The sequence below is a fragment of the Colossoma macropomum genome, unplaced genomic scaffold (assembly GCF_904425465.1).
Source record: "Colossoma macropomum unplaced genomic scaffold, Colossoma_macropomum, whole genome shotgun sequence".
Taxonomy (NCBI): domain Eukaryota; kingdom Metazoa; phylum Chordata; class Actinopteri; order Characiformes; family Serrasalmidae; genus Colossoma; species Colossoma macropomum.
The window spans coordinates 41,488,360-41,510,238 of record NW_023494805.1 but is presented as its reverse complement, the minus strand read 5'-3'; the positions used below and the strand labels follow the sequence as shown (position 1 = coordinate 41,510,238).

At 39.9% G+C, this 21,879-nt stretch overlaps 1 protein-coding gene across 2 annotated transcripts in view; it reads left to right on the top strand.

Annotated features, from left to right (window-relative positions):
* tsc22d2 (TSC22 domain family 2) overlaps window positions 1-21,879 on the top strand; it is a 39,261-nt gene that overhangs the window by 4,864 nt on the left and 12,518 nt on the right. The window contains exon 2 of one of the 2 annotated variants that reach the window (XM_036596460.1): window positions 16,923-16,997. The exons of the other annotated variant lie outside the window; for it this stretch is intronic. Coding sequence (XP_036452353.1) covers window positions 16,923-16,997 — 75 coding nt within the window. The remainder of the gene's footprint in view (window positions 1-16,922; window positions 16,998-21,879) is intronic. 2 annotated transcript variants of the gene reach the window in all.

Below are 21,879 nucleotides of genomic sequence, written 5' to 3'. Positions count from 1 at the left end.
GTATGTGTGTGTGTATATATATATATATATATATATATATATATATAAAAACATACGCATACACACACGCTAGTAAGTTTGTGTGCATGTATTTTTATATATATATATATATATATATATATATATATTTAATGTGTGTATATATATATGTATGTATCGATCGTATGAGTTATATATATATACAATATATGTATAAGTACATTTACTGTACTTACAATTATATGTGTGTATGTATAGGTGTGTGTTTGTGTGTGTGTGTGTGTGTGTGTGTGTGTGTGTGTGTGTGTGTCACTGCTGTCAGAACAAAACCTCATATCTCCTAAATGGTAACTTTATAGGAGAAGGAAAAAACATACATGTAAGTCAGTGGAACCAGAAAAATGTTTGGGCTGTTTCTTTTGGTCCATTCATCATGACATTTGCATATATAATATATATGCCTGTGTACACATATGTATGTATCTGTGTATATATTTGAAACTATATATACCGTCTGTAAGTCTGTTAAGCTTATTTTCCACAATTTGAGAAGTCTGTGCTTTAGACAGCACCTACCACCATGCTAATTGGTGTAAATAGGCTTCCACTGCTTGTTAGCTACATTAGCCTCGTATATCCTGCGCATAACTAAAGAAGCAAACTTCAGACACCAAACACGTCTTGGCTGATCAGCTGTATTTGAAATCGTGTACGTCCGATTTTTTTGCCAGACTCCCCCTTCAAAGGCACTCTGTCTCTTCTCAATGTAAAGGAACACTGGCTGCGTTGTGTCCGTTCCCCCCGAAAGGCAGTTGTTCCTGCGAGATAAAAGTGTTGAGTGAGTCGAATTCCCCAGGACGGCATTCCAGTTTAGTAATAACTGAAATATTTCCCTGAGCTCACACATCCTCTACACAGAGGCACGACAGAAATGCGTCCTCCTACAGCAGCACCGAGGGCTCGCTGTAGCCTGTACGCCTGCATGTTGATCGCCTCTGATCTTCGCGCTGTCAAAGCTCATAGTCGAAGCTTTGAAGGGCTACGTTTGCTAATGTTGCGTCCCTCAGAGTTTTTAACATCCGCCTGAAGAACTGGTTTCTGTTTGAGTCGAAAGATGCCGCCTGTCGTGTCTTTTGGGTGTATAGATAATTATGGGTAGATGGGGCATCGCTGATTATCTCAAGATGATCGCAGAGCGTTTAGTTTCAGTGCCCTATTTGAATGGGGGGCTCAAGTTTGATCATACTGACACAAACATACATCCAGCTTAGAGGTTTATGTAGGTTAACTATTTGCCAAATAGAGAGCTTAACAGCCTACACTGCAAAAATAGCATCTTGTCAAGTGAAACTATCTTAAACCTAGTCAATATATCCCATATTTCACCTGTTGGAATTGTTGTAGACTTATTTTAAGATTATTTTGCTTACTTCCAAACATTTTTTACTTGTTTTAAGTAGTTTTATTTAAAATAAAAGTAATTATCTCACTATATTGGCACATAATTATGCTTTTTTTTAAGAAATGTGCTTGAAACAAGCTACATTTTCTGCCAGTATAGTGAAAATTCTACTTAAAATTACTTAAAATGGGTAAAAAAAAGTCTAGAAATAAGCTAAATAATCGCATAATAAGTACACAACCACCTTGAAATAAGAAATATTTGTTGTATTGAATAGAATTAAGATAATTTCACTTGACAAGATACTACTTTTTGCAGTGTAAATATATATATATATATATATATATATATATATATATATATATATATATATATATTTCCATATTTATAATGACCCAGTAACCTTCAGATCCACAGCCTTCACCAGTGCCGAGTTCCCTATAGAGCTGCAGTGGAACTTTTTAGTACATCCGGCTTCTTTCAGGAACTGCAGTTTGTCAGGTTCTGTTCTCTTTTTGGAGCGTTTTGGTCTAAAATGAGCCGCTGAAGCTCCAAAGAGAGAAGCGTGAACACCACTAAAGCAGTCCAGGAGCTGAACCAGCACAGCAGAATGAAATTAAACCTAAGGAATTAGGAATGTGCAGCGTTTCTCGAGTACCCTGTTAACCGCAGGAGGTGCCAGTGTCTGAATACTGCAACCACTGTTGATGTATTCAGACTGTATACAGACTAACGACTCAGTGATTGTCTTAGCAGGATGGTAAAATGTCTCAGCTCTCGTTTGTGAGTGTATGTTACGCTGTTCTGCTGTGTAAACGAGTACGTGAACTTCCCTGTGTTGTTAACGAGAATGTCGAGAGCGCTCGCTCGCTCTAGCATGGCTTTTTATTTCCTTTTTTTTTTTGCTGGTCTAGCTGGTGTTATCTGGGTCCAGAAACAGTGAAAATATAATTCTCTGTCCACTGAAGAGAAAATACCTCATGTAAAAGATGACAAGTCCTCATTAACATCCAGTGCTGTACCAGTTGGCTCTGGCAGCTCATTAGATGGTTGGATGGATGGAGAGATGAATATATAAATGGATGGATACATGGATATATGGATGGATGGATGGATATATGGATAGATAAATGGAGGTATGAATGGATAAATGGATGGCTAGATGGATGGATGGATGGATGGATAGATAAATGGAGGTATGGATGGGTAAATGGTTGGATGGATGGGTAGATGGATGAATGGTTAGATAAATGGATGAATGGATAAATGGATGGATGGATGGGTTTTAGATTTTAAAGTTCTGCTAGTGGTTTTTACGGCTCTAAATGACCTAGAACCCTCTCGTAGAATGTCTGTTTATGATCCAGTGTGTGATCTCAGACCTACAGATTCTGACCTTCTGCAAACGCCTTCAGTGAAACACAGAAAACGTGGAGAGACTCGTTCAGTTATTCTGCTTCTAAACTGTGGAGCTCAGCTCAGCTTTTATTAGACAGTCGAGCTCAGAGCTCACTTTTAATAAACATCTGAAAACGCAGCTCTTTAACTCAGCGCTTCATTAAAACTCTGCGTCTCTTGGTATTTGTTTTTAATCTGATCTGTCGTTGTCTTATGATTTTTAAATTTATACTTTTTTTTTTTTCCTGTTACAGTGTAGCTTTATGACCTGTCTGTAAAGCACTTTGAGCTGCCTTTGGTAAGAAAAGTGCTCTTTTACTAAAAAAAAAAAAAAGGTTATTATTTATTATTATTATTATTATTATTATTATTAATATCTGAAAAGGCATCCTCTGTCACTCTGAGAACCTGCCGATTTTTTTTGAGATCAAGTTCATCTAAAAAGTAAATCATTGCATTAATGTCACCCCAGGTCTGTTACTTTTTTCGCATTCTTGTTGGTCAAGCGATTATTCGTTAACTCTTACACACACTTGGACATTGAAATGATCTGAAATGTACACCCCACTGAGGGACTTTATAAGAAGCACTAAAATGGAACTGAGGAAAAAGATATGAAGAGTTTTATTCCAAAATTTCTGTATATTATTTTTTAAGAATTTTAATTATAATTTTTTTTAAAAGAGTAACAGCAAACATATAATGTAAAAACGACGTATGTCATGGAAAAAAATCTTAAATAGTTAATAATGCATATTTCTTAATTATTGTTCTTCTGAAAAGTACAAATTCATAGTCATGCGCCAGTAAGAACATTGCCAACTGATACATAGTAATTGCCAAATGAGAAGGTGATTATTTGGTAAAAGCTTTGTCTGATACTGATAGTTCAGTAGTTTTTCATTTACAGAAGATTAAATATTTTGTTTTTGTTATTTTATTTTTTTTATTTTGATGGGATTTTTATAGTTTTTTTTTATTTTTTATTTTTTATTCCCTAACGAAAACTGTATTTCAGTTAAAAAGCATATATAAAATAAAGTGGATTTGGTATTTATATTCTTGAAACACATGCAAATTAAAACCAAGCTAAGGATTACAAACATGACCCCATACAAAACAAGACTGAAACAAAAAAGCTTCATATTTTCCATTTAAATCTACAATGGTTTTAGTTCTTAATCATAAGGATTAAAACTTGAATCATACAGCTTATTTGCACATGTCAAAGTATTTCCATCCTGCAGACGTTCTCACCATGCAGGTTTAGTTCATTTATGTACTAATTTTAAGAGCAGGTCTGATCATTGGCAGCTTTTAAACCATCCTCAGAGCGTCAACTTTGCTCTTTTATCAGCTGATATCAGCTGTTAGCCAGTTCTATCATGCATCACTACAGATTCATCATAGTTTTACTGACATTTAAGCAAACTGAACTAGTTACTACCTTCCTCTGGGTGTTAGTAACACTGTCCTGTGTGATGTGTTGCTGTTTTAGGGGCCTGCAGTGAGCAGGCAGTGTAAAACCGGTAGCTGGTAATCTCCAAACTAATGCAAACCCTGCATTCATCATGAGGAGAAACGGAGAGCAGTTCTCAGACGGGCTGAGTCGACTCTGCTGATGCTCTGTAATCGTTCTCTCGCGTGTGGTACAGGTCGAGTTTGATGCGTTCGAGTGCTGCGTCTGCAAGAGTTTATGCCGAATTGGGCTCATGGAGTGATAAAGACCCATCTAGTGGTTAGAATGTGTAAGTGCGTCCTGCTCTGAAAACTCCTGCGATCAGATAACAGCACAGATGGAGCCGGAGTCCCCGGAGAGGAAAATGATAATTGGTGTTAGACCACTTGGTGCGTGTGACGCTATTGCTGTTGCCAATAATATGATTAATTAGACCTTAGATTTTTGGGCTTATGCCAGGGTTTTAGACTCCACCTTTTTGGTACAAATTTCAACAAAATTAATTTTGTTTTCATCTTTTTAAGTATAGAAATTTAAGAATTTTTATGTAGACAAGGCTTTAGGCTATATTTAATGACCAAAGGCAGCCTAAGGTCACAGATATGACTGATGTTGTCTGCTTATTTATATTTACAAAACCTCGTATCTCCTTTTTTGTCATTTTTCAGTTTTTGACGTAATTTGAAAATGCCTGTCACCCTTTACATTCTTTGTAAATTTAATGATGAATGGACCAACAGAAATGACCCAAAATGACTTGGAAAAAATTCTGGTTCCATTGACTTACATTAAAAGTAAAGTATGTTTTTTCCTTCTGTGAAGTTCTCATTTTGGAGATGTGAGTTTTTGTTCCGACAGCAGCAAAATTATTCCATTTCAACAAACAGGCACATTTAGTGATAGCACATCTAGGAGAATAGGCATAAATTACTTAGAGTTGTTAAAAAACAATAATAATAATAATTTATTATTATTATTATTAAAAAAATAAAGGGACCAATCAACACAGAATATTATCATTTATGTATTTCATTATTATATTAATATATTATTATATTTTATATATAATACTTGTTTACATTTACCACATATTATTAGACCAAATTAATAAACATATCTGCCTGACTGGTGCTAGCTTGGAGTTCGTATGCCTACTTTAAACAGCGATCAACATAAAGCTGGTAGTTTCCACCTTTTTAAGCTTTTTTGTCATGGAACTTACAACACAGTCTGACCAGTACAGGCTAACGAACACATTTGTATGCTAGAGCTTGAGGCTGCACTTCGTTAATGGCTTATGAATGAATCATTAACGGCCTTAATCATTACATGACTGCTTTCTCACTGCTCTTTATCACTTAGTATTAAACAGGCTGTTTTTGTTGCCGTGCCTTTGACTGCTTCATGTAAAAGAGCTCTGTTCTAGGGCTAAACGATTTTGGCCGAATATCTAATTGTGATTTTTCTGACCGATATTGAGGTTATTATTTAAATTGCAGTTGTTTTATAATTTGAGGTATAAATTGAGGATCAGCGTATATTTTTTCTGGCTTGAGACTTGAACTGTAACTCAGCGCGCCAGCCTGCCAGTTATTTGTGGTTGTGATGTCACAGCAGTTCACGAGCCTCATGTTATTAGGTAGAATTTACTTAAACTAAAACTTAGACTGTAGAACTATAATAAAAATTGTGGCTCTTGCGATTTGAAAATCGCACTGTTTCAAATTGTGATTTTGATATTAATCTTTCAGCCCTGCTCTGTTCTGATTGGCCGGCCTGTATTTAGCCTCATTTGAAAAAGCAGTCTGGGCGGAGTTAACCTGCTGTAGGGTGAATCGATGGATGTAATGCAAATCGGTTTTGTGATGTCACAACGACAGTAATTTCGCTGAACAATGAGGGAATTTTACATACGACATCACCCTCTCGTGTCAATCAAGTGAGGATAATTGAGTTTTCCATGATATGGGCCCTTTAATGTTTTGCACCATGTATAGAGCACTTGCTATATGTATCCGGGTGCCCCCTGAAAAATGTCTCTAGGGGGCAGTCCTGGGCTGGAGGTTAGGGAACCAGCCTTGTGACCGGAAGGTCGTCGGTTTGATCCCCTGAGCCGACGGTACGTGACTGAGGTCCCCTTGAGCAAGACACCTAACCCCCAACTGCTCCCCGGGCACCTTGGATAGGGCTGCCCACCGCTCTGGGCAAGTGCGCTTACTGCCCCCTAGTGTGTGTGTTCACTAGTGTGTATGTGGTGTTTCACTGCACAGATGGGTCAGAATGCGGAGGGGAAATTTCCCTGTTGTGGGACTAATAAGAGTCTCTTAATGTTAATGTAGCAGTGTAATTACAGTAGTTGTATGTTGTACGTTTTGCCCACTCGTCTCTTTCTAACTCTGTCAGGGTCTCCATGCTGGCTGGTTTGAGTGATTGTGGTCATCAGCCGAGAGTCGTGAGTACATAACGTCTCGGATCTGCGTCTAAATCTTTTAACACCCACAGCAAGTCCAGAGTGTTCAGACTCGCGCTCGTTTAAGAAAAGCTCATTGTTGTCTAAGTTCCTTATCTACGTTTCTTTTTTTCTCACTCTTTTTCGTTCTCCGTCTGCCTGCTGTTCACTGACAAGTGGCCCACGAAACCCCCTGCGGCTGTCGGAGCCTTCAGATTACGCAACCCTTTCCTTTTGGTAATTAATAGCAACGCGAACTGAGGTCGTCTCAGAGTTCAGTGGAATCTGATGTGAATTAGCCCTTAGTTTTCTTCAATTACTGATAGAAGGAAACACTTTGCTGACTCCTGTACGTATGATGGGTCCTAACACGCTGCGTTTCTCCAGGCTACGTCGTGCACTTTTGAACTAAAATGGGAAAAACTCAGCCAGACTTGATGTTATCAGGCGTTTGAAGCGCTGCAGCGTTCAGCAGTGGGACACAAATACAAAGTAATCAATATGTCTATCATTTAGTGCCAAGTCAGCTTTTTACTCTCATTGGCAAAGAGTTCAGATGAGTGGGTAGTGTTGGCTTTTAAATCGAGCTCTGCGGCTTTGCTATTTAAAAACAGCCTACGCCAGTGATGCCCAGACCTGCTCCGGAAGATGTACCATTCTGCAGAGTTCAGCCCCCACAGAGCAGGTACTATTTGGGTGGTGGGTCATTCTCAGCACTGCAGTAACACTGACGTGGTGGTGGTGTGTTAGTGTGTGTTGTGCTGGTACGAGTGGATCAGACACAGCAGTGCTGCTGGAGTTTCTAAACACTGTGTCCACTCACTGTCCACTCTATTAGACACTCCTACCTGGTCAGTCCACCTTGTAGATGTAAAGTCAGAGACGATAGCTCATCTGCTGCTGCACAGTTTGTGTTGGACATCCTCTAGTCCTTCATCAGTGGTCACAGGACGCTGCCCACAGGACGCTGTTGGCTGGATATTTTTGCTTGGTGGACTATTCTCAGTCCAGCAGTGACACTGAGGTGTTTAAAAACTCCAGCAGCACTGCTGTGTCTGATCCACTCAGACCAGCGCAACACACACTAACACACCACCACCACGTCAGTGTTACTGCAGTACTGAGAATGATCCACCACCCAAACAGTACCTGCTCTGTGAGGGTCCATGGGGGTCCTGACCACTGAAGAACAGGGTAAAAGGGGGCTAACAAAGTATCAGAGAAACAGATGGACTACAGTCTGTAACTGTAGAACTACAAAGTGCACCTATATAGTAAGTGGAGCTGATAAAATGGACAATGAGCGTAGAAACAAGGAGGTGGTCAGAATGTTATGCCTGATCGGTGTGTGTGTGTGTGTGTGTGTGTCTATATATCTCCATTTTTGCTGTTTTTCAGTTTTTCATCATTGGAGTTGTTGCCCTTTACACTATGTTTATACTTCATGATGAATGGACCAATAAAAATGCTCCAAAATCGCATTCAGTAAAGCCTCTTCACACTAACCTACATTAGAAGTAGAGAATGTTTTTGGCCTCTCCTGGAAAGTTGCCATTTTGGAGACTTGTTTTGCTTTTGCAGCAGCAATATTTGTAACCTACTTTCTATCAGGGAGCTTTTAGAGGCAGTAAACATACGTCTGGTTCCTTTCACCACCACTGTGAACAGGTCTGACTCGGAAGGTTTCCCTCTGAATGACTTGTTTACTTGTTATCGTAACCATTTAATTATGTATAAATTTTTAAAAATTGGTGGAATTCTTCTTTAACTTTTTTATTTCTTCTTATTATTATTACTATTATTATATTTCCCATGGTATTATCCAAATAGGGGGAAACATCGTGATACATTTCAGGCCATTATGCATTTATACCTTCATGGTGAACCAGTAATGAACCCAGGGTGCCTCCATCGTTGACCGTGTCCTTATTTTAAGATCTTAAGATATTTCTACAGTGATAAAACGCCTCCGAATCCTTAAATCTCGTTCAGTAATGGATCTCAACAAGCCAAATGAACCTGTATAAATGAGAGGAACATTCTACAGACTTGCAGTGAGCAAATGTGAAAAGACCGAGCACAGGCTGTTTAACCTGATGTTCGAGTTTGCTGGCATTTGTGTTTGTTGTCTGGGGGGCTTTAGGGGCCCCTTCAGCGCTGAGTCACTGTGAGCGCTCCTCACTGTGGCTTTCAGCAAGCTCCTCCAAACTTTCCTTCAAACCTCTTGGCGGTGGTAGCCCCCCCCAGGGGAAGGTGTACGCTCTACGGCTTTGACCTACATTCAGGTCGACGGACGAGGCCTGACATTCACGGCTTAATATCGCTCTGAATGCTCCACAGTTCCTCAGGAGCTCCTCTGAACCTCGGCCCGTTCAGCGGCAGCCCAGCCCCTCGGAGTGTGTTTACACAAGCAGAACGGCCTCTAACATGTGACCTGCATAAATGGTTTACTTCCCAATGAAAGGAAGCCTTCTAACGTTTATGTTTGTCCACTCGGGTCATCTGTTTGCTCTGGAGCTGTCAGCTTTTTTTAATTGAGGCTGAAATGGCGAAATGGCTGAAAGAAGGAGACGGAGAAATGCGAAAGGCGACGTCTGTCTGGCTGTTTAAGAACAGTTGTGTCTTGTGGAGAAAGCCCTCTGGGTCTAGAGTTATTATTGTCGTTTTGTTAATCATTTGGTTTATATTACATAATCATGTGGATGTAGTTGAGTGATTTGGTTGTTACGTAATAAATTAGACTTGGGTTTGATTTGCATTCTGTATTGACAGGTTTGAGCCTTTAACTTTTACTGTTTGCCAGGTTAAAAAATAACTTAAAAAAATAACAAAACAGGGCAAAATAATAACTTCATAATATATAACATACAGGGTGATTCAGAAAGATTCATCTGACTTCAAAATGATTTATTTCACTTGTAAATCATTACAGAACAATGCAGTAAACTGTAAATGGTTTAAATGAACATAAAGTTTATTATGTAATACAAGGTCTCAGTATGAACCTCCTCCAGCTGTACAGACAACATCAACACCATAGTCAAATTCACCCCATACTGGATTGAGCATGTTGGGTGTCGCTGCACTCACAGCTCTTTCAGTGCGATTTCGGAGATCATCCAGTGTTGTGGAACCAACGCCGAACGCTCTGAGCTGTTGGAGCTTCACTGCCAATGAAAATCACGCTGCACAGTTATGACTGATTCACTCTTATTGAAGTGGAGAACGCAGAACGCTTTCTGCTCAGGGGTCTCATCTCCTCTCAGACTGAAGGGAGCCAATCAGAAACTCTGACCCCTTCTTTCAATTGGATTGTGATTGGTTCCTCAGCACCTTGTGGTTGTAAAAATATGGTGCTTTGAAATCGGATGAATGTTTTTGAATCACTCTGTATATTATAATTTATACTATATTATACTGACTTCACTTACAGAGCGCTTTTTACACCAGTGGGAGCTCAGAGCAACAAAAGTAAAGGATGCCTTTGCTTTCCACGAACCTGTAAACACAACAAGTTTCAGTCAAATTCAGATCATAATAAAATATCTCCTCTTCTGCCCACAAACACAAGTGTGGTATGGGGTGAGAATTTACAGTCGGCACTTTCCACACAGTTTGTCAGTTTGTTTCAGTGAACTACGGGTGAGAGAGAGTTCACGTAAAGTGACGGCATCCTTTTCAATCAATCAACCTCTATTTAAACTCAGAGAACATTAAGGGAAACCCTCATTTACAGTGTAGCCGAGCCAATACAGATATAAGGGACTAAAGTTAAATAGTAAAAACATAACAAACACTAAAAAGTAATAACAATCATAGTTTAAATAAAAAAATATTATTCAATAAACCATGAAAATTACAATATAGGAACTTAATACGTAAAATAAAATAAGAATAAATAAAGAAATAAAAAATTTTAAATAATAGCTTGGCGATATTAAAATAAATAAGAACAGAATAATAAAAATGAAACTTTCAAAAAAAAAAAAATCACTTAAACTTATCTAACCTTATTATCGTATTAACGTTGGTGATATGTGCAGGGTTAAATTGTATAGGCTACAGTGTAGGAGTGGACCATATGAACAAATTTGTGTCATGTAATATGATATTAAAATTTTTAATAACGACAAAATACATTATTAAATTTATTAGTCGACCTCCTTATTTATTTGTTTGTTAGTTTATTTATTTTCTTTAATGTTAATATTTGATTCCTTCTTAAATTTATAAAACAAGACCATGTGAGGCGGTTTCTGACAAACCTTTTTTGTGTGTAAATGCTGACATGCACTCCACTAGTTTCTTTCCCTTTTAATGGAACCGGTTCTTTGTTGTTCTCTCTACCAAACCCCTTGTTTTCACACTTGTGCTGCTCCCTTTGTATACACTGTACGCTTTAAAGGGAAATTCCACTGTTTTTTCAAAATTTCTGCATAAGTCATTGTTTGAGATGTAAACAAAGTGGTTCAGAGTGGTTTGGTGTGAAACGGTTCAGATGTCTTTACAGTGGTGGTGATAGGAACCAGGGGTCGCCATGACTACAACACAGATATAGACATTTTATTTACTATCCAGAACCACAGCTGATTTATTTCTGTGAGGGAGCTTTTAGAGGCATTAAACTCTTATTAGCGCACACACAAAAATTAAGCTGCTATGCTCCAACAACACTGACAGTGTGTACTTGCTTTTTAGGGAGCCTCTAGAACATTCTTCTCTGATTCTTTACCAAGGATCACTGGGACCCCAATTGGAGCCACCCCTGCGCCCCAACAGAGAACATTACAGTGAACAGTAGCCATGTTTACATGCAGCCTAATAATCCATTAATAATCCGACTAATAGATCAATCAGAATAGAATACGTCCATGTAAACACCTCAGTCGGAATAGTCTAGTCCGATTGAGGCCATTCGGAATACAGTTTCTATCCGACTGATCGAGGTGGGTAATCCTGTAAATAATCTGTTAAATAGAAGAATAATATCCGTGTAAACGCCTGTATCTGATTACATTCCCTATCGGAAAGTATAAGTCCGTTCTGATCATGTTCGTCGCGTCATAGTGAAAGTTTATACCGTTCAACATGGCGGAGCAGAAACTGGTCTGCAGAGGAGACGAAGTTTATGCTCTGATCTTTAAAAGACGGCGGCGGGACGGACGTCCAGCTTATGTGTCTCAGAACACGACGTCTTCCTCTCGGCCTTCTTTAATAAGGACATGTGAAGGACGTTTTCCTGAGTCTGACATCATTTTAAAGCAATTAAAAACACAAGCGCTGCTCACTGCTGCTCATCTCACTCTGACTGGACTCACATGATGCTGGTTGTCATGGTAACGTCTACACTAAGCGGTTCTCTACATATGCGCGTCATTTTGGATCAGATTACTTGTAGTGAACATGTAAACAGATTTTCATCAGATTGTTGAGTAGAGTGAGAATAAACACCTCAGTCTTAATCTATGATCTGAATGTATTCGATCAGATTGGAGAAAATCTTTGCATGTAAACACAGACAGTGATCATACAGAACGTAGGGATGTAGAAGCATTAAAGCAGGACGGTCTCAGTCAGAAGCTGTTCATGTGAGGTTTTTCGTAAAGTGCTAGGAAGTTCGTGTCCAGAGTGTACGCGTGTAAATCACTGTCATAATCCCTCCTGGACATCTGACCTCCATCCTGTTCTTCTTCCTGCTGCAGAATTGCAGTATTTTTGCTTTTCTTCATGATTTTTCATGCAAAGATTTGAGGATTGCTGCAAAGCAGCGTGTGAAGGAACCAGGATGAACAAACTTAGTTTCAGTGTGACTGTAGGATTTCAACATCGCAGTAACTTCTAAAATAAAAAACTTAGGGTTTGACATTTCAGATGCTGAGTAGTGATGCTTTGTAGTTCTACAGTTACAGACTGTAGTCCATCTGTTTCTCTGCACACTTTGTTAGCCTCCTGTTCTTCAGTGGTCAGGACCCCTGTGGACCCTCACAGAGCAGGTACTATTTGGGCGGTGGATCATTCTCAGCACTGCAGTAACACTGACGTGGTGGTGGTGTGTTAGTGTGTGTTGTGCTGGTACAAGTGGATCAGACACAGCAGTGCTGCTGGAGTTTTTAAACACTGTGTCCACTCACTGTCCACTCTATTAGACACTCCTACCTTGTCGGTCCACCCTGTAGATGTAAAGTCAGAGACGATAGCTCATCTGCTGCTGCACAGTTTGTGTTGGTCATCCTCTAGTCCTTCATCAGTGGTCACAGGACGCTGCCCACAGGACGCTGTTGGGTGGGTGTTTTTGGTTGGTGGACTATTCTCAGTCCAGCAGCGACACTGAGGTGTTTAAAAACTGTGCTGTGCTGTGTCTGATCCACTCTGGCTTTGTTTACATGTTAAGCATTTATTTATGCAAAAATGTTGAAAAATTGGTGGAATTCTCCTTGAAGTTCTCATGGTTTTTCACATAACCGTCCTCTTTATTAGGGAACCCCTGAAGAACCCCTTGTTTTGGAACGTAAGATTGGGATTTCATGGTTTAGCTTTTCGGCAGCTCTTATGTAACACATCACAGACGCGTAAACTGAGACGGTATCTGTTCGTCCAGAAGCGCTCGATGTCTTTCAAAGCGATACCGGCTGTGGACGGCAGCTCCTCACCGACCAGCGAGCCGTGATTTATGATGACCAAAAATAATCCGGCATTCTAAGAAGCCGTGTGCCTGGTGAGAAGCAGCAGTGTGTGCGGTTCTGAGACGATGCTGCCAAGGCAGTTTGTGTTCCAGGGATTCTAGGAAAAGCAGGAAAAGTTCCAAGTCCAGATACTCACTCACACATGGAGTAAACCAGCACTGACCCCTCCCCTTCCTCCACAAGGGGGCTTCTTCTCTCCATACAGCCCCCCTCCTACGCTATAAAGTACATTCTGTACTTACAGGCTCCATATTGTTGGTAGTTGTTGAGGGTAGCGTTAACCCTTTGAGGCCCCAGCCTCGTTAAAACGTTCTCCACTTTTTACGGCGCTGAATGAAACATCAGGCTAACGGACTCTGGGTTTTCAGCTTGATGGAGAATCAATCTGAGGACCTCTTTCATGATACAAAGTACCCTTCAATCATGCAAAGGGTTCTTTTGAGTGTTCAGGGTTCTTCTATACTGAAGAACCCGTGAGGAACCAAGTTCATAACAGACCACTCTGAATGACTGTTTACATGTTCACCATCTATTTCTTCAAACCTCTGGTTCCTATCATTACCATTGTAAACAGTTCTGACTCTACACTCTGAAAAATGATGGTTCTTCAAGGGTTCTTTAGTAAAGAAGATGATTCTGTATAGAACCCTGAACACTCAAGGAACCCTTTGCATGATTAAAGGGTACTTTGCATCGTGAAAGCGTTCGTTCGAGAATGTGTTTCTATATGGAACACGTGCTGCTGGTACTGCCACAGATTTTTGTTGGGGGGGGTGACATAAATAAGGGAATAGTTTGGGGAAAAATCAAATTCACACCATTTTCTCTGTTTACCAGAATGTATTCAGTCTGGTGTCTGAGGTTTGCCTCTTTAGTTTTGCACTGCAGCTGCGAGGCTAATGTAACTAACAAGTAATGAAGGCTTATTATCTCGACAATTAGCATTGCATCCATTTTTATAGGTAACACTGTCAGAAACCATATAAGCAAGTCATTTAAAATCACTCTCAGAAGATAATTCGTTCACAAAACTTCATAATCAGATGAAATAACATACTCAACATTAGGGCTGAACGATTTGGGGAAAATATCTAATTGCGATTTTTCTGACTGCGATTTAAATTTCAATTATTTACTATAAACCGAGGTTCTGACCTGTTTTTTTGGGTCAAGAAGACCACAATATCCACTTTTCTGGCTTGAGGCTCAAAACCCTTAATGTAGTTTGCCAAAAAGCTGGTAAGTTGTGTTTGTGATGTCAACAGATTGAGGTTGGGTTGCCTCTGATTGGTCTAACTCTAAAGGCAGTATACAACTCTGTGTTATTAGGTTAAATTTCCACTCTTAAAACCTTTTTGACAACGTTTTTAATAATGTAGGCTATAATTTTACACATTTTCTACTTTTGCTATTTGAAAATTTTCTTTAATTGCGATTTCGATATAAAAAGGATTAATCTTTCAGCCCTACAAGACGTTATAAGGTTGGATACTTTCACAGTCCAGCTTGGAGGAGGAATAAAATGGTGCATCTTACTAATGCACATATAGTGCATTCACAAATTGGTGATTTATATGAAGTAAAAGGCCTGAAACCAAAGTAAACATAGCCTACATAGGAGCACCAACCACATCAGCAGACTGCCAAGAATATTTGAATATTTAAATATGTAAATATTTTAAGAAATTACTGAGGAATCGATTATAAACTGCAACAGTAAACTGCTATGACTACACACTGAAAAAAGATGGTTCTTCAAGGCTTCTTTAGGAAAGGAAATGGTTCTAATGGTTCAAAGAACCCTTTGCATGGTTAAAGAGTTCTTTGCATTGTGCAGTGGTTCTTCAGACTGATGGAGAATGTGCTGTAGATGGTTCTGTATATCACCAAAAAGGGTTTTTATTGTTACAATGTCAGGCTTGTTACAATAGAAGAACCCTTTTTGGTGCTATATAGAACCCTTTTCAAAAAGGTTCTATACAGAATCATCTATAGCACATTCTTTGTCAGTCTGAAGAACCATTTCACGATGCAGAGAACTCTTTCCTTTACTAAAGAACCCTTGAAGAACCATTGTCAAGTGTGTGGAGCTAAAACCAGCCTGGGTCGAGCTACAGCAGTTTTGATCACTGACTAACACTGAGTGTCAGAGTTCTTAGAAGGCGTTTCTATGAGAGAACCATAACATGACTAAAAGCACATTCTACTGGAACCTGTTTAACTGCCTAAACTATCAGTGTTCATTTCACTCTGCATTAGTTTGTGCCTCCACTAGAGGCATGTTCCTCTAAGGTAAGGCTGAAAGATTCATCGGTTTTATATTGAAATCACACTTTGACAGAGTGCAATTTTCAAACTGCAGGAGCTCCAGTTTTTTAAATTATAGCCCACGTTATCAAAAATGTTGTTTAATGTTTTAAGACAGGAAATTTAACCTAATCACAGAGAGCTTGCGAACTGCCTGTAGATGAGTCAGCCCAAGGGTCGCAACCCAAATGTTAAGAGCCATTTTTTCCTTTCAAGAAAAATCAAACCACTTTGGGAGCCACATGTCCATTTTACCATCACGGCTGTAAATATGTCTCCATATGTGTTAATGTACTAGTATAGACTAAAAAATATAATATAAATGAAAACACAGACTTACTTTGCTCTGCTTTAAGCTTTAGCTCAGCTATAGCTGCTTTTCTCGCATCTCCAGCAGGAAACTTTTCCTCAAAAGTAGAACAGTTTCTTGTAAAATGTCTCTCAATGTTCGACTTTTTACGAGACTGAAGTCGCTTCTCATTCGCCAGCTTCTTGTTCAGATTTTACCATTCCACCTTAAATGGCATCAGAATGTAAGTGCTGCACCATTTAAGGTGGAACGGGACAATTAGAACAAGAAGCTGGCGAATGAGAAGCGACTTTAGCCTCGTGACTTTTTAGTATTTCAGTTTCTCTTTGCAGATTAAACGTATCAGGAAACCAGCTGGAGTGATTATAAACACTAATAAGTCCATTCGTCTCCAGATTATCGATGTTCGTCTTAAATCTCTCTCTTTGCCGTTTCGTTAGCTACTAGCTAGGCGAGACTGTTGTCTGTGTTGCTATGGTGACCAGCAGTCTGCGCTGATCTTCAGGGTTAAAGGGTGAATTAGCAGTTCTACATTAACTCCAGAGTTTAAGACCATTTATTGTTAAACTGTGTTGAACGACCAGCAGAGCTTTATTTTACTGTAAAGGAGGATTATTTTATTTTTACCTACTAATCTGATTCAGCTGTGGAGCCACAACAGGGCAGTAAAAGAGCCTCATCACAGCCATAACTTACTGGCGGTCTGGTACACTGCATTCAGGTTTCAAGCCAGAAGAGGCCATTTAAATTGTCGTCACAATATTAGTCAGAAAAATCGCAATTCGATATATAAAATCGATATTTTCCCCAAATCGTTCAGCCCTAAATCTTTTATACTCAATTCCATTTCACTCTTGAGTTTCCCTCCTTTTCTCTGTCCTCCACCGTGTCCCTAACCTCTCTTCTGTTTTCTCTTTCTGCTGAATGGAGCGCAGGAACCCCTCTACAGTTTTCTACCGAGCCTTCCAGCCTGGCAGTAGGCTGCGCGACTCGAAGCCTCTGGGCGATAGGTACAGTATGTGGACAGGCCCTGGTGTGAAGCTTTAGCTTTAGCTTTAGCGGGTGTGCTGCATGGACCCACAGCATGGCATCGTGACTCGCTGTGTATAAACAGTGGATCTGGCGGAGTGCAGTTTGGCCCTTAATTTTTTATTGAATTTATTTATCTATTTATTTCTAGCGGCAGCTGTGATGCTTAGCAACACTAAGCGAGTGCTGGTCAGCAAAACACAATTTCAGTTAGCGTCTGTGGCTAAGATACAGCACATTTCAGCCACATTGCTTGTTTTTCCACTAACATCAACTTAAGTTGGGGTCACTTGCTGAAACTGAATCTTGGCAGTGCTTCCTTGCCAGTGTTTATTATTTATTTATTGATTTGATTGATTTTATTTCTTGTTTTGTGTGTGTTTATAAATTGGAAATGCATAATATAACTCCTGGGAAACCTGTGCGCAGTGCATTTATGCCCTTTTCAGCACATTTTAACTACCTGATGACTTGAATCGGGCACGTTATGGACGCAGAGACATGCCATGCATGGGTTTCCCACAAGCACTGCCGTAATAGATGCTGTTAATTGTTCCATTAACCCTGTAGTGTTTTTGCTCATATTGGCATTCATAATGTGGATGAACTTAGTCTGACCTTCAACACAGATCAGGTTCTACTTAGTCAGCACTCAGTTTGCAGAAACGTTCCCTCGTCTTGCTTAAGATTTTGTGTATGCACGCTAAATCAGCGTCAGAGTTACTGGATTCTCGTTCTAAATGTGATGCTTTAGGAGTGATGGTGACTGACTGGCATGTATTTTATTTCTGTTAATACCATGTCCCAATCAGTGCCTCTCAAAGGAACGTGGGGAGGTTATTCCTTCTGTAGGGGTGTAATAACTTTTACCGAGCACCATAGCGAAGGAATGAACACGTTTCCGAGATCGCCAAATGGGACGTTCACCCACTAAGACCTCACAGCCTATCTGCTTAAAATTATTCCGTAGTTATTAAACGATCAAGATGTAAACAGAGTCGTTCAGAGTGGTTTGGTGTGAAACGCTCCGTTCTAGAGTCACAGTGGTGGTGATGGGAACCAGACGTCCACCTCTAAAAGCTCCCTCACAAAGTTATTCCATGATAAGATGGTTATGAATTCACTGCCTGATGTGTGACGCATTGTTTCGCTGGTGGTTTTGGATAGTAAATAAAATTTCTATATTTGTGTTGTAGTCATGGCGACCTGTGGTTCCTGTCACCACCACTGTAAAGACATCTGAGCTTCTGTCATTCAACCACTTCTCAAACCACTCTGAATTGCTTTGCTTGTATCAAAGCAAGTGAAACATGCTTAATTTCCCCTTTAAAGCGGCAGTTCACCCTTAACTCACATTTAAAGTCTTCCGTAAATACCCTTGTATATAAAAACAAACAAAACATGGAAAACTTCAAGCTCTTACTACTGTTTTTACATTTGTGACATTTTTGTTTATATTTATAGATATATAAATATCACATGCAGCACCAGAAACCACAAATTTGAATCCACACAGTCTGAGGCAAGTGCATGACTTAGGCATGCAGTTTGCACCATGCTAATTGGTGTATATAAGGTTTCATAGCCTGTTGGCTATGTTAGCCTTGTAACTCCAGTGCAAAACCAAAGAAGGAAGTAACACCAAACATGTTTTGGCTGATTGAGTGCATTTCAAGTAAGCAGAAATGAGGTCTAAGGCTACGTTCACACAGCAGGTAAAAGTGGCCCAAATCTGATTTTTTTTTTTTTTTTGTTTGTCTGTTCAGATTATCTTTTAAATGTGATCTGTATGCGACATCAGTCTGAACAGATCAGCTCCTAAACTGACCCACATGCGCAAAAGATCAGAGCGTCCCGCTGCTTCACGGCTCATCCAGAGGTGAACAATCACGACCACCAACGAACGCCAGTCGCTCCCAGAGGATCAGCTTCATCTTCACCAGCATCACAGGAGCCATCATGAAGCTTCACTGACTGACAGCTGGGCTCATCACCCAGAATGTGTTCGAGCCGTAAAAAGGGCGCGGTCACTTCTTTGGTTCGCGTCCTCGGATTCTTTAAACTTCGCTTTCAGACTTTTAATGGTTCTCCGACGCTGCAGCTTCGTTCTCCTGCGGCCGCGTTCGGACATTTCTTTAGAAACCTCTTCGAACACGGAGTGATTGCAATGAGCCTTTTCTAATTTTTGTACAGAAACATCAGCCTAAATGTTTGAGTCTCAGCAGCACGAAATGATGACGAATGTCGAGTTGGATTGACACAAAAGCCGCATGAATTCCAATCTGGCTGTTCAGACTGAGTCGCATTGCCGAATATCGGATCCGTATCGGATTTCAATTCCATATATGAAAGCGTCTCAAATCGGAATTGAAAATGTCAGATTCAGTGTGTTTATCTGTTCACACTGACACACAGACACACATCTGTGTCACATGAAGAAAAAGATCAGATTTGGGCCACTTTTACCTGCTGTGTGAACGCAGCCCATGTTGATGCACCAAATTTTTTGCTTTAAATGATTGTTTATTTTATCTATGTAGATAATAGAGATAAGCCAACCGTGTCTAAATTGTAGCTTTGAAATGTATCTGCTCTGTAATTGCCAGAAATAAACTGGCACTGACTTCTGTAGGCAGAGCTAAAGAAAAGCATCAGCGGCGTCCACGTGCCACGGCCGGACCGTAATCGCCTCCAAACTGGCCTCATAAAGCCTGGGGTCGAACGCGTGACCTGGCGGCCCATTGAAGTTGGCGATCTGCACGATATCCGAGGCAGTTTGGGCTTAAAGCCTGGTGTCGTGTTTTGTTATTTGCCGCAGGTAATTTCCCCTCCTCTCAGGTACCTCTGCTCCATGTGGCTTTTCCTGGGTCTTTGATGTGCGCTTTGCTGTGAGCCGGTCCTGATCCTTCTACGCGTTTCCCCCAAACTCTGACACTCTGGCCTCATACATCACCCGCCGTTATTGTCAGAGCGAAGATCACGGAGGGTTGAGTGAGAAAGATAAGCAGTCATCCTTTGTTTAGACTGGACGCCACATGAAGCGTGACTGAGAAGCTATGTACCTTTTTCTGTTATGCTGAATTCGACAGGTTGTTTTGCTCTGGCTTTTTAGCCTCGCTCTGTTTTGAAGCTGGCTCTACCAGCTAGCTCCTGAACATTCTTCAGGACAAAGAACCTGCGCAAAACATTTCTTATCTGGCTTCAGTTTTGACAGGTTGCACCTGTGAAGAATTACTATTGTTTATGTTTGGCCCTTGCAAAGAATATGGGTGTCCTGTTGGTAGCTGGACACAAGATGAGCGTAATAGACAAAATGCTTCAAATAGCATTGTATAGTAAATAAGGGGTGGGTGATGGATTACCCAGTACACCTTCCTGGGTTGTGGCCAGCTCGTTTAGAAAATAGAGACTTGAATCAGTAGCGGAGAGCCTAAAATCAGCCAGTCGGGGGATATTACCAGATTATAACTCCATAGTAAGAATAAGAAGGAGCTGATTGGATGTTGCCCCCCTCAGCAGTTTCATTAGTCCTACTTTTTTCTTTGTTGTATTGTTGCTACCAGCAAAAATACAACATCATGATAATTTAAGAAATGTTTACGATACACAATATGTCACAAGATCTGTCTTTTCACACATCTGATCAGTTGGAACAGAGAAAAAAGAACCAGTAGTGCTACATTTTAAAAAATACTATCAAAAACTGTGAATGCAATCGTTTTTATTTAATATTTGGCACTAAATACGGTTAAATGGGACTAATTTTGCTCTCTTTGTAATGAAACATACAGGTGGTTAGTGTTCTACAAGCTCTGATGATATCCATGATATGCTCAGAAGAACATAGTATGTATTGTCATATTGTCCAGCCCTAAGAATGACACTTTTCTTGACTTGGCTAAGACACTAATGAATGACACTTCTACTCCCTGACTGGATATTTCAGCCATAATCTTGAAATAGTCAGCAGTGGAGTGAAAAATAATGTGGATGCAGTTTATTCAGAGGGAAATTAAAGGAGCAGTAAGTTGGTTTGTGTTTAAGTACTGATGATATACAAGAGATGTTCAAAAAAGCATATCGTATCGCATCGTGACATAATTTGTCATGATGATGTATATCGTCATATATGCAGCACGATGGCAAAGTCCAGCACAGTGGTTTCCTCTTTTACAATGAGCTTCAGAGTTTTGTTCTCATGGAAAAACAAAAATAAATGGATAAAAAGGCGGAAGTGTGTGTGGTTATGGCCCCAGCCCACAGAGACCATCGATGGTCAGTCAAATATTTATTGAAGCCTATAGTTCATGACGCAGTAAAGGCCCTGAGGCTAGTTTGCATGGCCATCACCGCTTGATTGTTGTCTATACCAGGATACAGTGATACTGACACACTGATATTGTTTTCCAGTTTTTGTGGTATTTTTAGCCGTATATATTTGGTAGATAATGATATGACATAGTGCCACTGGTATAGCAGTGTTCCTCTTACCACGTGGTTTGTTTTTGTTGTTTTAAGTGTTGTCATTTACTCAAGCTATCCAGGACCTGACAGTTAACTACACTCTTAAAACAGATGGTTCTTTGCATCATGAAAGCTTCTTTAGATTGATGGAGAGTGTGTTGTAGTTGGTTCTAGGTAGAACCTTTTTGAAAAAAGCGTTCTTCTACCGTTACAAGCTAGACATCGTAACAGCAGCAGTGCTATATAGAACCATTTTCAAAAAGGTTGTATGTAGAACCATCTTCAGCACATTCTGCCTCAATCTGAATAACCTTTCATGATGCAAAGAACCCTTTATTCATGCACAGGGTTCTTTGAGTGTTCATGGTTCTGTGTAGAATCATTTTCTTTACTAAAGAA